Source organism: Taurulus bubalis (assembly GCF_910589615.1).
Source record: "Taurulus bubalis genome assembly, chromosome: 4".
Classification (NCBI taxonomy): Eukaryota; Metazoa; Chordata; class Actinopteri; order Perciformes; family Cottidae; genus Taurulus; species Taurulus bubalis.
Window position 1 is genome coordinate 8048224 of NC_136592.1, and position 12452 is coordinate 8060675.

The window sequence follows — 12452 nt, forward strand, 5'->3', positions numbered from 1 at the left end:
GCAAGAGCGAGGCGGGACAATGCAGGTAGGGAAGAGAGGTGAAGCTCTAACATATACGCCAAATACAAAGATTTAGATCTGGTCCCATGCCACTGATCCTTTATGGTTTGTATTCCTGGTGGATTCTCTTCCACCAGGAGCCGGTGGCCGCCTGAGGGAAGGTTGTCGAGGTACTGGACCGAGTGGACAAGAGGGAAACTCTGATTTTATTCACACGTTTGTTGAGTGAAGTTGCTGCTGCGGCACTAGACTGTAAAGCCTGATGTCACGGCACTTTGCTGATGTTTTGTTAGCGATGTATTCTTCTCTGCTCAATGCCACTACACTTGGATGTTTGAGCTTCGCCGTGCAGGAGGATGTGAGTGCAGAGTTTGCCACTAAAAGGCTGTTTTCACATAAAGAGCTGAAGGGGGTACGTTTGCACTGTGCTCTCCTTAAATCTGAATGTATGGCAGCTTCTGTACATGCAGGCGTGATTCTGTAACAATCACAACTATCTCGGAGCCAACTGTGTTGCAGTATGCAACTTAAACATCATAATCATATATTAGACACGTATTAGACACGTATTATGATTCAAAGCAGATGTTTTCTTAAACATGTGTCGAATAGATTTTTAAGTAAAAAAATCTTCTTTGTGAACTTCTTTCTTTTTCTTTTTTTGATGACATACAGTACAATAAAGCAGGAGGGAACGTGTAGCTGAGTAATGCAGTTTTAGCGCTACAACTTGAGCATAATGATGAGGAGACGCCTTCAGAGCAAAGAGAGCAAAAGGAGGGCAAAAAGAGTATGAGAAGAAGAGGAGGAAGGGACGGTGAGAAGAAAGATGAGGGGAACAAGTGGGCTGGCAGGCAGAAAAGCCACAGTAACAAATCCACCAATTCAACTGTGTCACAGCAACTAGGTCAGCACCTCCTGCAAAAAAGAAACACCTTTGGTTCCCATATTCTACTTCTCTGGCCCTCTTTGGTTTAACTCTATCCACTCACAACCAGTAAGAGAGATCGAGGCACGTTTTTTTGCAGATTTTGCAGCTCTGTTAGTTTAATGAGCAATAGCTCTATGCAACAAACACAAGGCTCTCCCAGAATCACATTAAGCATAACATAATGTCACCTTCACAGTAAGGAAATGAAGAAAAAATAAATGCCCCACGTGACAAAAGCCTCATCTCAAATGTATTTCAATTTGCCTCTACTGCGATGCAAACAATTTCATTTGAAAAGTGTGTTTGTGGAGCTGCAGAGTCTTTGGCGTCTTTTTTGTTATATTATATAAACACTGTCTTCATGATCGTTGAAGGCGCAAAGTGTGATGTGCATAACAAGACGATAACTGTGTCTGTGTGTGACCGTCTTTGGGGCAGAGCACTGTGTAATTGTTTATCTAGTGTGAATAAGCTGGTCTCCTGTGCTTCTCTAACCTTGTAGTTTAAATCGGCCAGATGCTGCTGATGTGAACTCGCCGATTTAATTGCAGGAAAATACGAGCCTTGATGAGCAATGAAAGGTTGCCTGGCTACTGATGCACAGTGTGGCTTTCAAGGGCACGATCGCATTTTGAATTCAGAGTTAAAAGGGGAAATAGATTCCATTATGAAAGCTAAAGGGGCTCTGAGAGCAGATAAGAGAGATGGATAATCACAGTCCTTCTCTCTCGCTCTCCTCGTCTGTAAATCAACCGTTTTAGTCTTTGCAAATGAAAGTCAGAGATTCTCGGGTCTACATCATTCATGATAGCAGGGTTTGCTGTGTTTTCTGATAAACATAAATTGTGGTGGCAATAAACACAGAGGGCTGTGAGACATGTGCAGAGCTGCAGTGGTGAGGCGTGTTTAGCTGCCACCTGCTGGCGGGCCTCATATTTAAATGTACAATTGTATCAAACCTGTATCTAACCTTTTGAAGACTTTTTCGCGTATAAATTTATCACATCATTGTTCTTATTTTTCCTCTGTTCAGTATGTTGTGTTGACTGTCTTTAGTGGGAGGCCTCTGCCTGTAGGTGGGACATTGTAAACGCCTGGCCTGGATCTCAGCTTATTGACGTTTTATTTCCGATGCTGGTGGAACAGACATGATGATGAAAGACATAAAAATGTCCTTTTTTAAGAACCTTGTCTTAAAACAACTAGTATTTTCTTTCCAGAACAACTAGAGTAATATTTTAAGAATTGGGTTAAGATTGAGACCTAAACCAGGCTGGATTACCAACATGGGCAATGTGGGAAACTACAAAACACCCAGGAGCCCCAGAATCCTCATATTAAATATGTGTCAATGGTTAATTTAAATTTAATGATAAATGCCTGGTTTAGCCTCCGGAAGAACTTAGCCAAACAACTTCTCTCGTTCTCAGAATTTATTTTCCTTGATCACATGCAAAGTTATAAGCGCTGCAATCGCGAGAGCAGGGAGTCGTCCAGTCAACACGCAGGTTGACTGTCCAAAAAAACACCCCGAACAGCCGGAAGTTCGGCTTTTTAATACACGGTTTTCCATCATGAACATCTAACATTTAATTGGCTCTAACATTTCTAAGAGGAGGGGAATCGTGTCCTCGTCTTTTCTCACAAGGCTGGAACGTGCAACGACCAGTCTGCTCCTCTAATGTCAATATACTGATAAACGTGTGAGTGTTGTAGTGCAAAGCGTGGAACCTTGAGGAACGTTTCTCACAGTATCTGTTAAACTGACCTTGCACAACCTGAACTCTAATAGACATGAAGAATAATGAAATGAAGAATATCTACAGAATTTAACAATGTATATTATCAATCCCCCCCTTTTACATAATTTATGATGTAAACTAAACAATAATATAAAGCTACAAGAATGGGCTATATCAGTTCATACCTATGTGTGTGTTACTTATCTCACAGAGTGGAAATCACTAACAGGTTCAGCTCGGGACTTCAGATCATTATTTGCCCCTCGGCCTTCTGGGTGGTCATATGGCAATGGGTCTGGATGTTTAAAAGATATTTTCTTATGTTCCTTTGATTGGCTGAAATCACCCAAAAGGTCAAAACACTGCACACAAAAACGAAACACAGAACCAACTTTGTTTACGTGCAGACCAGTTGTGATTTTTATATTTTTATATTGATCCCAGTCATCATAGAGATTCCTTTGAACATCCTCTTTCTCTCTGTCTCTCTCCTCTCTCCTCTTAGCGGTGTCAAACCTGGACATAGAGAGCAAGCTGTCGCTTCACTATCAGGCTCCATGGCACCAGCAACACAACGTGTTCCATCCTTGCACCCGACCACCATGTCTGGAGGAGCTGCACAGAAGCGCTCATCTCAGTCTCAGAGCCCTGCACCGAGGTGAGAGAGAGGCGGATTCGGTCCGTGCTGCTGCATTTTGTTGTGTCCAATCAAACGGATTGCACGTTTTCATTTGCGTGTGTGTGTGTGTGTGTGTGTCTGTGTGTTTGGGGTTCACAGACGAACAACAGCACCACCGCTCCACGAGTCGCGAGAGAAAAAACAGGGTGACCATCTCCATCTCAGTGGCTCCCCCTATGCCAACCTTCCCCTCGCCACACAGCATCCGCCGGCAACAAAGGAGTCGCCTGGCACGAGCGGTAAGGATGGCGCATGACTCACGATCAACCAAGCTGGGGGGGACGGCTATCCAGAAATGGTTTGCTTTAAATGGCAACTCCATATTATGTGCTTTCTTATCAAACAATAAGCCAATGAGCCAATAAATTCCGGATCATATGTACATGACATGACGAGTCTCAGTACAAAAAGCCTCAAACATGCATGCAAACAAAGTTACCCACTGAACAACTGGACAGTGAGGAATGGGAAAAGAAGACATGAAGTAGAACGTCAAAGAAACACATTTGTCTCATTCATATGTTTGTGCTTATTGTGATTCTTATTCAATGTTCCAACAAACTGACACACCATCTCATTCTTGCCATGCAGCAAGAGAGAGCAGAGAGGGAGCGAGAGTTAGACTATCAGCCCAGAAAGGTAAAACAGAAATGTGTCTGTGTGTTTGTGTCTGTTAATGTCTAACATGTAAGATTTGTGTTATATGCACCTGTGCTGTGTGTACAGTCACTGCTTATTGCGCTAACTTTCCCTTCATTTCTTGAAGGAGAGGGCCGTGAGAGAAACAGAGATCCAGACCATACAGAGAAAAGTAAGAACATTCAAATGCATCTGTAATTTCATTAATGCAGGACTTTACTTGCACACTCAGCAATAATTGTCTGCATGTGTGTGTGTCTGTGTGTGTTTTCCCACAGGAGAGGCCAAGTAGAGAGGCAGATATAAAGACGATCCAAAGAAAGGTAAGAACAAAGCTTGAATGGGGAACTAACAACAGTACCAGACTTGGAGTAGTTTGTAATTATTGAAAGACAAGGTGAACAAGATTTGAACGTAATGGATTTTTTTAAGACTGAAAAATATATATAATGTACATTGTCTGTCTCATTCATCCTTCACCTTTTAACTTTCCTTTAATCTCTTTATTTGAAATGATTTAATCTTTTGGATTACTCATGTCATGTTGCCTGTTTTTTGTTTTTCTTTTGTCTTTTCTTTATTTTGTGCTAATAGTTTGAGTGCTTTTACTCACTTCACCCTATTGAAGGTTGCATCTTCATTCCATGGAATAGAAAGGTATCAAGCATTTGTGCAATTATAACTTGCTGTTTACCCTTTAATCAAATCCAATCAAAAGCATATTGTCTGATGTTTGAGAAATTGTAAATAGTGTCTTCTTCATGCAACACGTCACCATTGTAAATACTTCCCTTTAGTCTGTCCAACTAAGTAACTGATATGTATTAAAAGTGTAGGACTGTATCAGCACCTATCATGTATATAAAGTAGCTGCCGTCCGTCTGCTCCCTCCAGACTGTCTCGACAGGGGAGGGCGAATGTGGCGAGGTCTTGGGAGGCCACCGAGCCAAGGCCTCAGCACCCATTCCCCCCTCGACCCAGGACAAACAGACCAACTGGTCCAAGGAAAAACTCCCACCATCAAATCAGAAGTCAACTGGCGATTCTCACTCCATCTCCTCCTGCATTATCCCCATCAACGTCACAGGTAAGACAAAGAAGAAGCATAGGAAAAGTAAGAAAGAGCCAGGTTGGCCCTAGTGAGGATCAATCAGGCAATTTGTTATTGTGAGACAACAGTGCTAACAAGTGACCAAACAGCAACTGTTCCCAAATCAAACCCAGACTGCCTGCATGAAAACCAGGAATCTAATTGAATATATTAAACTTTAGCTTTTCATATGGCTTATGGCTTCTGTGTTGTTATTGCAGGAGTTGGGTTTGACAGGGAAGCAAGTGCTCGTTGCTCTCTAGTCCATTCCCAGTCGGTTCTTCAGAGGAGAAGGAAGCTGAGGAGGAGGAAGACTATCACAGGAATACCCAAAAGAGTACAACAGGACATGGGTATGTTATAGAGCACACCTGGAAAATTTAGAGTTATTATACTGTATGGCTTTTAATCTTTTAGGTTTGGCAAATTGCTAGTGATTTTATCAATATTATAAATATTTTCCAATTTAATTGCTCAAATCTGGGAATGAGGTGACCTTGCTAATACAGCCATGAGTTCATTAGGGCAAGCTAAATGAGCAGCAACAATCACATGCAAACAAAAATACTAGGCAGTCCATTAAAACCGTTACCCAACTTTATAGCTACTTGTGAGCTACTTCCTGGTGCAGCTTTGACCTGTTTACCTGTGGTTGCACATGCATGCAGTTTTATAATGCAATGGACAACTGTCACGTACATTTCAGATGCGTTCACCCTTGTTTTGCATCCAAATAATATGGTTTTGCAAAAGTGGCTTAGCTGTGGATTAATTTACAATCTGATCATAAATAAGGGAGGTCCTGATTCTCAGCAGTATAGCTGTGTAAAATGTTACCATTCCCCTTTAGAACTAAAACTCCACATGCTTTGTCTCTTTGCTTTCAGACTCAGATGAATCACCCGTAGCAAGAGAGCGCACAGTGATTGTCCATGCCCACCCGCACCAACTCTCTCTCTGTCAGGAAGACCTCTTAATCAGTGGTCGTCTCCATCACACTCGTGACTCTGGCTGCCAAACAGATGATTTCCTTATAGCATGTAAGTTTCTGAGAACAAAGTATATTTGATTCTTTAATCTGGCTCCCATATTTGCACTACGGACTAGTACCTAGTAAACAGTCCACAACTTTAGCCCTGACTTCCCACTCACCGACAGTTTTTGATTAGATGTAAATTTGCATTGCCTCAGCACTCGCAAATTGCGCTTAAGGAAACTGTTTCAAGACACGTGCCAAAAAGCTAGCTGCTGCATCGCAGACACATTACAGATATCTAGCATGCTAAATATCTGGATCTGTCGCAGAGTCTATCAGAAAGCTACAGCCAGTGACAGCGTGAGACACTGGTTGAGGGGAGACCTGACAGAGGGGGTTGCCTGTAATTTAGGAACTTTACATTGTGTATATATATATATATATATATATATATATACATATATATATATATATATATATATATATATATACGCTTTGCACTCACATCAACAATAAGGCCACTAACACAATATAAAATATAACAACAATATTTATTTGTATTTATATTGTAAATACATGTTTTACATTTCAAATAAGGACCATGGCTGGACATAGTTAGGTTTTAGCAACAAAGACATTTTAGTGATAATTACAACAAAACATATATAAGATTTCCTAAAGTTGGACCTACGAAGACCCAAGAGTGTATTTTACACACTGCTTTCAGTCCATCAAACTGGAATTAATTTTACGTATGTATAGTAACTGTGTATATGGTCCAGTCCACATCCAAGACATTGAGAAATATCTCCCTCTCTCTCTCTCTCTCTCTCTCTCTCTCTCTCTCTCTCTCTCTCTCTCTCTCTCGCTCTTTTACCTTTACCTCTCCAGGTACAGCTGCTCCCTCCAGAAGGCGCATCAGAGCCCAACGTGGCCATCAGGGAATCCCTGCCTCCCTCTCCCATTCAACAGGCAACATTTCTTCCCTGGGTGACCAGTCAGATTCCACATACACCAGTGCTGCAGCTCACTCTGGGCGCTTGCGCTCTCGAAGCCTTCCTCGAGAGGGTGGACGTCTGATGGACAGTGATGATGACGATGATGACAATTACGATGATGACGACGAAGACGAGGACTTGTCCCCATATGAAGCAGAGGACTTTATTCCACCTGGTCCGAGTCCAAGAATGAAGATGATGATGATGAAGGATGAAGAAGAGAGCACAGATGACCAGGCAGCTCCTGAGCCACTGCAACTTGGAAGTCTAAAGAGGTTGCAGCGGTCTGGAGAGAGAGACAGAGGGGGTGGAGGAGGGAGCCCAGAGCACAGCTGGATGGAGAGGGGCCGTTCTCGCTTGCCCCGCAAGGCTGATATGGGCAGCTGTGAGATCTCATCGAGTTCAGATACTTTCAGCAGCCCTATTCACTCAATGTCAACATCAGGGGTCCTAGGCAGCCATGTGGACCACAAGGAGGACCACCAGTCGTCAAGCGGGAACTGGAGTGGTTCCAGCTCCACCTGCCCCTCGCAGACATCTGAAACCATCCCCCCACCTTCTTCTCCACCACTAACAGGCTCATCCCACTGCGACTCAGAGCTATCACTCAACACTGTGCCCAATGCCATTGATGAGGGATTCTCCCTGGATCCCTTGTACCACTCAGACCTCAGACCCCAGGGCCAGGGCCACAGGTCAAGCTCGTTCACATCCTCAGCCACAGACCAACTGGACGATGCAGGGGTCAGTACAGCCAGTGAAGGGGAGTGGACATACCCTGCAGACCAAGACCAGACTGATCCGGATCAAGACCCTGACCAAACCCAAACTCTGAGCCGGAGTCATGGGCGGTTAGTGCAAGAGTACAGCTCCAAACGAGGCCTACAAGACCAAACCTGTTTTAGTGACAAGACCAGCAACATTGAAAAAGAGTCTGTCTCTCATTACCCATCTGATACAGAGGGTTTCTACTCCACTTCTGGGCATTTTGGGGAGTGTAGTCAGAGTTACAGAGGTTACATGTATAACTATGCAGACCCAGGGACTGACTGTGGCAAATCCAACACTGTGGCACCACCACGATCCAATGGAGTTTATCCCCAGCCCTTAGCCGTCTTCAGAGCTGGTACTATGACTCTGGGGAGGACCTGCCGTCCACTGAGGAAACCAAAAGTCAAACCTCCACCACCTAAACGGACTTCCTCGCTGAAGGACACCTGTAGTGGTATTGACGTTGGAACTGACACACAGGCAGATCAGGATCAACCAAAGATGGTTAGTGAACAAGACCCTACCTTGTCTTCCACAGAAATGAAGCTGGAACTGGAGCTAGAGCTCGGAGGTGCTCCAGAACCATTACAGACATCTTGTCTAGTGGCAGAGCCTTTGGGAACTTGGGGAAGGGGACTGGGCGAAACCGTGGACATAGTAGAGCCCATGTCCTTCAGCTCTGCAGATACACATTCATTTAAGAATGAAGGTGCTGTGCAATCTGACTATGCAGACCTGTGGCTTCACAACACTGAACTAAAGTCCAACAACGGTGAGTACACATCCATGTCCAACTCAAGCACAGCTACAGGCACTACTGTCATGGAGTGTATCAAGTCACCAGACAGCTCGTCCTCCTCCACAGAAACCCATACCCAGGCACTTGCTCAGGCTTCGGAGACCAGGGCAACTAGTCCGCCTCTCCCACCTGGAGACTTCAAACTTGGGTCACCTGAGAAACTCGCTGGCCTGGCCTCCCCATCAAGTGGCTACTCAAGCCAATCAGAGACTCCAACGTCAACCTTGCCCTCATCCTCGGCAGCGTTCTTCCCAGGACCACTGTCTCCCTCAACTGGCAAGAGAAAGCCCAAAGTGCCCGAGAGGAAATCTTCTCTCTCTTCCCTGCAGCACTTCCCCAGAGATGGAGCTTGCATTTCCTCTGGCTATAAGAGAGACCCAGACTTCCCACCGCCACCTTCTCAACTTGATCTTAATGTTCTTCATGGTGGTTATGTTAGACACACGCTATCCCACCGAACGCACCACATGCACACGCTCCACCACAGTAAACACAGAGTGGGAAATGTTTTAGCCACTGGAACAAAACTGCTGGTCCCTGAGTCATCAAATACCAACCCACCGCCAAGTTCAAATTCTGCTTTGACAATTCCCAGCCCCAATCTATTGATAATAACTCCGTCTGCTCTTCGTTCAGTGCAGCTCCATCCTATTAGCAGACATACAGGTAGTGCTACCACAGCAGACCAGGAAACTGCAACTGGAACAGAGACTGCAACAAGACCCAAATTTCCTCCTAGTGGTTCTACATTGGCTCCTCCACCTATCAACACAAGGCCTCTCCCTCCTCGCAGACCACCTCCCAGACCCCCAGTACATGATCACGCTTCCTCCCCGGAACACTTGCAACCACCTCCCCCTGGCCGCCACCCTGATGGGCCTCCATCCTATGAAAGTCTGCTACTCAGAAAGGATCGCTACGGACCTGGAACCTTCTGGTCTATGACGGCCTTCAGAACCCGGATGGAACCATCGTCAGAACTCACCGAGGACAGCTCACCTCTGCATCGGCCCGTGCCACGTGCCCCCCACCCTTCGCCTGTGGATCTACACACACATATCCACTCGCACACAGAATTCAGAGGGCTCACGCACTCAGCTCATGCACACCCGGAGTTTAGGGTTTTAGGGGAGCGCTCGTTCTCCCAGGATGATGATGATGATGATGAAGACGATGAGGAAGAAGAGGAAGAGCAGGTGAAAGAGCCACAGAGGGCTGCATGTTCCAGAGGAGGCACACGATCGAACCACCCTCCACCCCCAGCATATGAATTTGCTGGAATATCCCACTCAGACTCAGGGCCCTGGGCTAGTCCAGTCAAAGTGCCTGGTATCACAATGGAGGTATCGCACCCTTACCTAATCAGCGATGCAAGGAGAAGAGGATATGAAGTGCAGGAAGAAGAGGAGGAAGTGACATCAGGTGCTACCAGAAGTGCCCATCAGCAGCAGCCACAAGAGAGTAAAGATGATTCCACCACTCCTGATACTGAGGATTACTTCAGTAAAGGTAAGCTAAATTCTTCTGGCAGAAGTAGTACTCTTTTGTAAAGATTACGGTGGTTTTACTTATGGGCGGGGCTCGAGGGAGGTGCGCTGCTATCCTCTGATTAGACGCTCTCTGTATATTGGGTTGGGCGAATGGACGAATGTATCAGAAATCACCGGCTGTTGGGCTGATGGTGGCTGGTTGGAACATTTTAACATATGGCCCAACCTTATTGTCTACTAAATGATCAAACAACCAGATGACATGTGATAGGGATGTCTTGGACTACAGATTCCACGCCCAGTGATAATTCACTCTCCCCTCTGATGGATGACACCAAAGTGGATGATGACATCATTATGACATCACCCAACAAGACCCGTACAACAGAGGACCTGTTTGCCATGATACACAGGTGCTGTACATTTTTGCATTGGCAGTCACTGTATTTGATTCTGTCTACATGTATCTGTGTACTGCATCCATTTGTCGAATTTTAGAGGCAATTCTGCTACTTCATGGTCTTTTTTTAGATGTTGATGTTATCCCTGTATCTATCCATCCACTGTATAAATCCCAGGACTGACCTGACCTGTTATTTCCTCATTCAGATCAAAGAGAAAGGTCCTGGGCCGGAAAGATTCAGGAGACTTAAACGCAAAGTCTCGTCTATGCTCTGCAGCACCTGTGACTCCTGTTACCACCGTCATTATCCCGCCAGCTCCTCCTCTCAACATGCCAGTCACCATAGCCACTGCTGCCGCGTCACAACGAGCACCTGTGCCAATCTACCGCAGCGCCAAGAAATCCAGCACGTCTAATGAGGAGTTTAAACTCCTGTTGCTGAAGAAAGGTAGCAGGTCTGATTCCAGCTACCGCATGTCGGCCACAGAGATTCTGAAAAGCCCTATCACCCCTAAATCCCCTGGGGACCCCCTTCAGGAAGGGGCCATTAGAGAGGCTGACGAGCTACCCTTTACACTCCAAGAGCCCCACATTGCTGGCCTGGACCCAATCCAGATACCAGGCCTTTTCCCCAGAGCCAACTCTGAGAGTTTCACCCCCAAAATCTTGCCTATGTCAGCTGCATCTCGGCAGGGACGTTCTCGGATCCCCCCTGTAGCCAACAGCAGTCGCTATAGTACACGCAGCCGCCTCTACACGGCCCCCATGCAAGCCATTTCCGAAGGGGAGACAGAGAACTCAGATGGGAGCCCCCATGATGATAGATCATCCTAAAACCACCTGATCTTAGCTGTGTCCTACATTTGAAATGGCCCCCCATCCACTTTTCTTATCTTGGATAGGTGTGTCATCATGGCCAATAGTGTAATTCTTCCGACACACAAACTCTGACTGTTGCTAAAATGCACCCAGCTTTGGATCTACTGTTCTATTTAAGGGTGTCGGACAGAGTGCTACTGAATCATAAAGGGATGATTATGAAAATGTTGAGGATTTACCATAAAACTGTATTATCGAATGAATATCTCCCACATAGTTAAAAGAAACGGACTTGAGACCTATTTTGATTGAACTGTTTAAAAAAGAAATTGGAGAAGAAAACAAATCTGTCCCAAATATTTGGTAAATTAAAAAAAAAGAAATGTTGTGGAGTATGGACAACGTGCGTGTGCATGAACGAGCACATGCAACATCCACTGATATTTCAAATTATTGTGTTTTGACTGGCGTGGGTGCGAGTGTGTCACTGAGGAACTGCTTTCTTTTTTAAACGAAAAATTCTTGTGAAATTCAATATTCTTGTGGTGCCCAAAGCATTGGTCAGACTTCCCAGAGTCCATCCTCAATATTCCTGCCAACAAGCAAGGGTTGTTTCCTTGTGGAAGTTAGTAACAACACAGCACCAACTAATCTATTATATTTCCATCTGCAGACCTGGCATAGAGTATATCACACAGAGCCAATCATATATTTCTCCACATTAATTATATCCAAAAAGATTACATGATGCATGTATTTTTGTAAAACTGCGCCTCAGAACATGATGATAAAGTTTCACCATGTTGCATGACCCTATATGGAAACATCCCCTGGATCCTGGTTTCTGTCGACATTTCTGTGTTTCCTTTGTATTATAAGAATAATTAATCTTTCAGTGTGAAAGGTTTTAGTGACATTTGTATTACATTACCAGTGATCTAGATTGATTTGTCTTGGATTTGAGTGTCTAACAAGAAGGAGCAAGGGCTTGCGCCTCGATGGGGCCGGTCGGTCAGATAGATACAGGTTCATTTTGGACAATCGCACAGTGGCCTTTCTCTACTAGAGGTGGTTGTGAGCAGGGCATTTATAAGTCCCTGCACATCTACGTGGAC

The 12452-nt window shown here is 44.9% G+C and overlaps 1 protein-coding gene across 1 annotated transcript in view; it reads left to right on the forward strand.

Annotated features, from left to right (window-relative positions):
• The window catches only part of nhsb (Nance-Horan syndrome b (congenital cataracts and dental anomalies)), a gene marked incomplete at both ends in the record, with an annotated part of 48389 nt that extends 37037 nt beyond the window's left edge, over positions 1-11352 (forward strand). The window contains 12 exons of the mRNA XM_079216460.1: positions 3179-3331; positions 3452-3591; positions 3944-3991; positions 4119-4163; positions 4270-4314; positions 4586-4648; positions 4886-5078; positions 5303-5434; positions 5969-6121; positions 6949-10134; positions 10405-10528; positions 10725-11352. Of these exons, the coding sequence (XP_079072586.1) occupies positions 3179-3331; positions 3452-3591; positions 3944-3991; positions 4119-4163; positions 4270-4314; positions 4586-4648; positions 4886-5078; positions 5303-5434; positions 5969-6121; positions 6949-10134; positions 10405-10528; positions 10725-11352 (4910 nt within the window). The remainder of the gene's footprint in view (positions 1-3178; positions 3332-3451; positions 3592-3943; positions 3992-4118; positions 4164-4269; positions 4315-4585; positions 4649-4885; positions 5079-5302; positions 5435-5968; positions 6122-6948; positions 10135-10404; positions 10529-10724) is intronic.
• Between the last annotated feature and the right edge of the window lie 1100 nt (positions 11353-12452).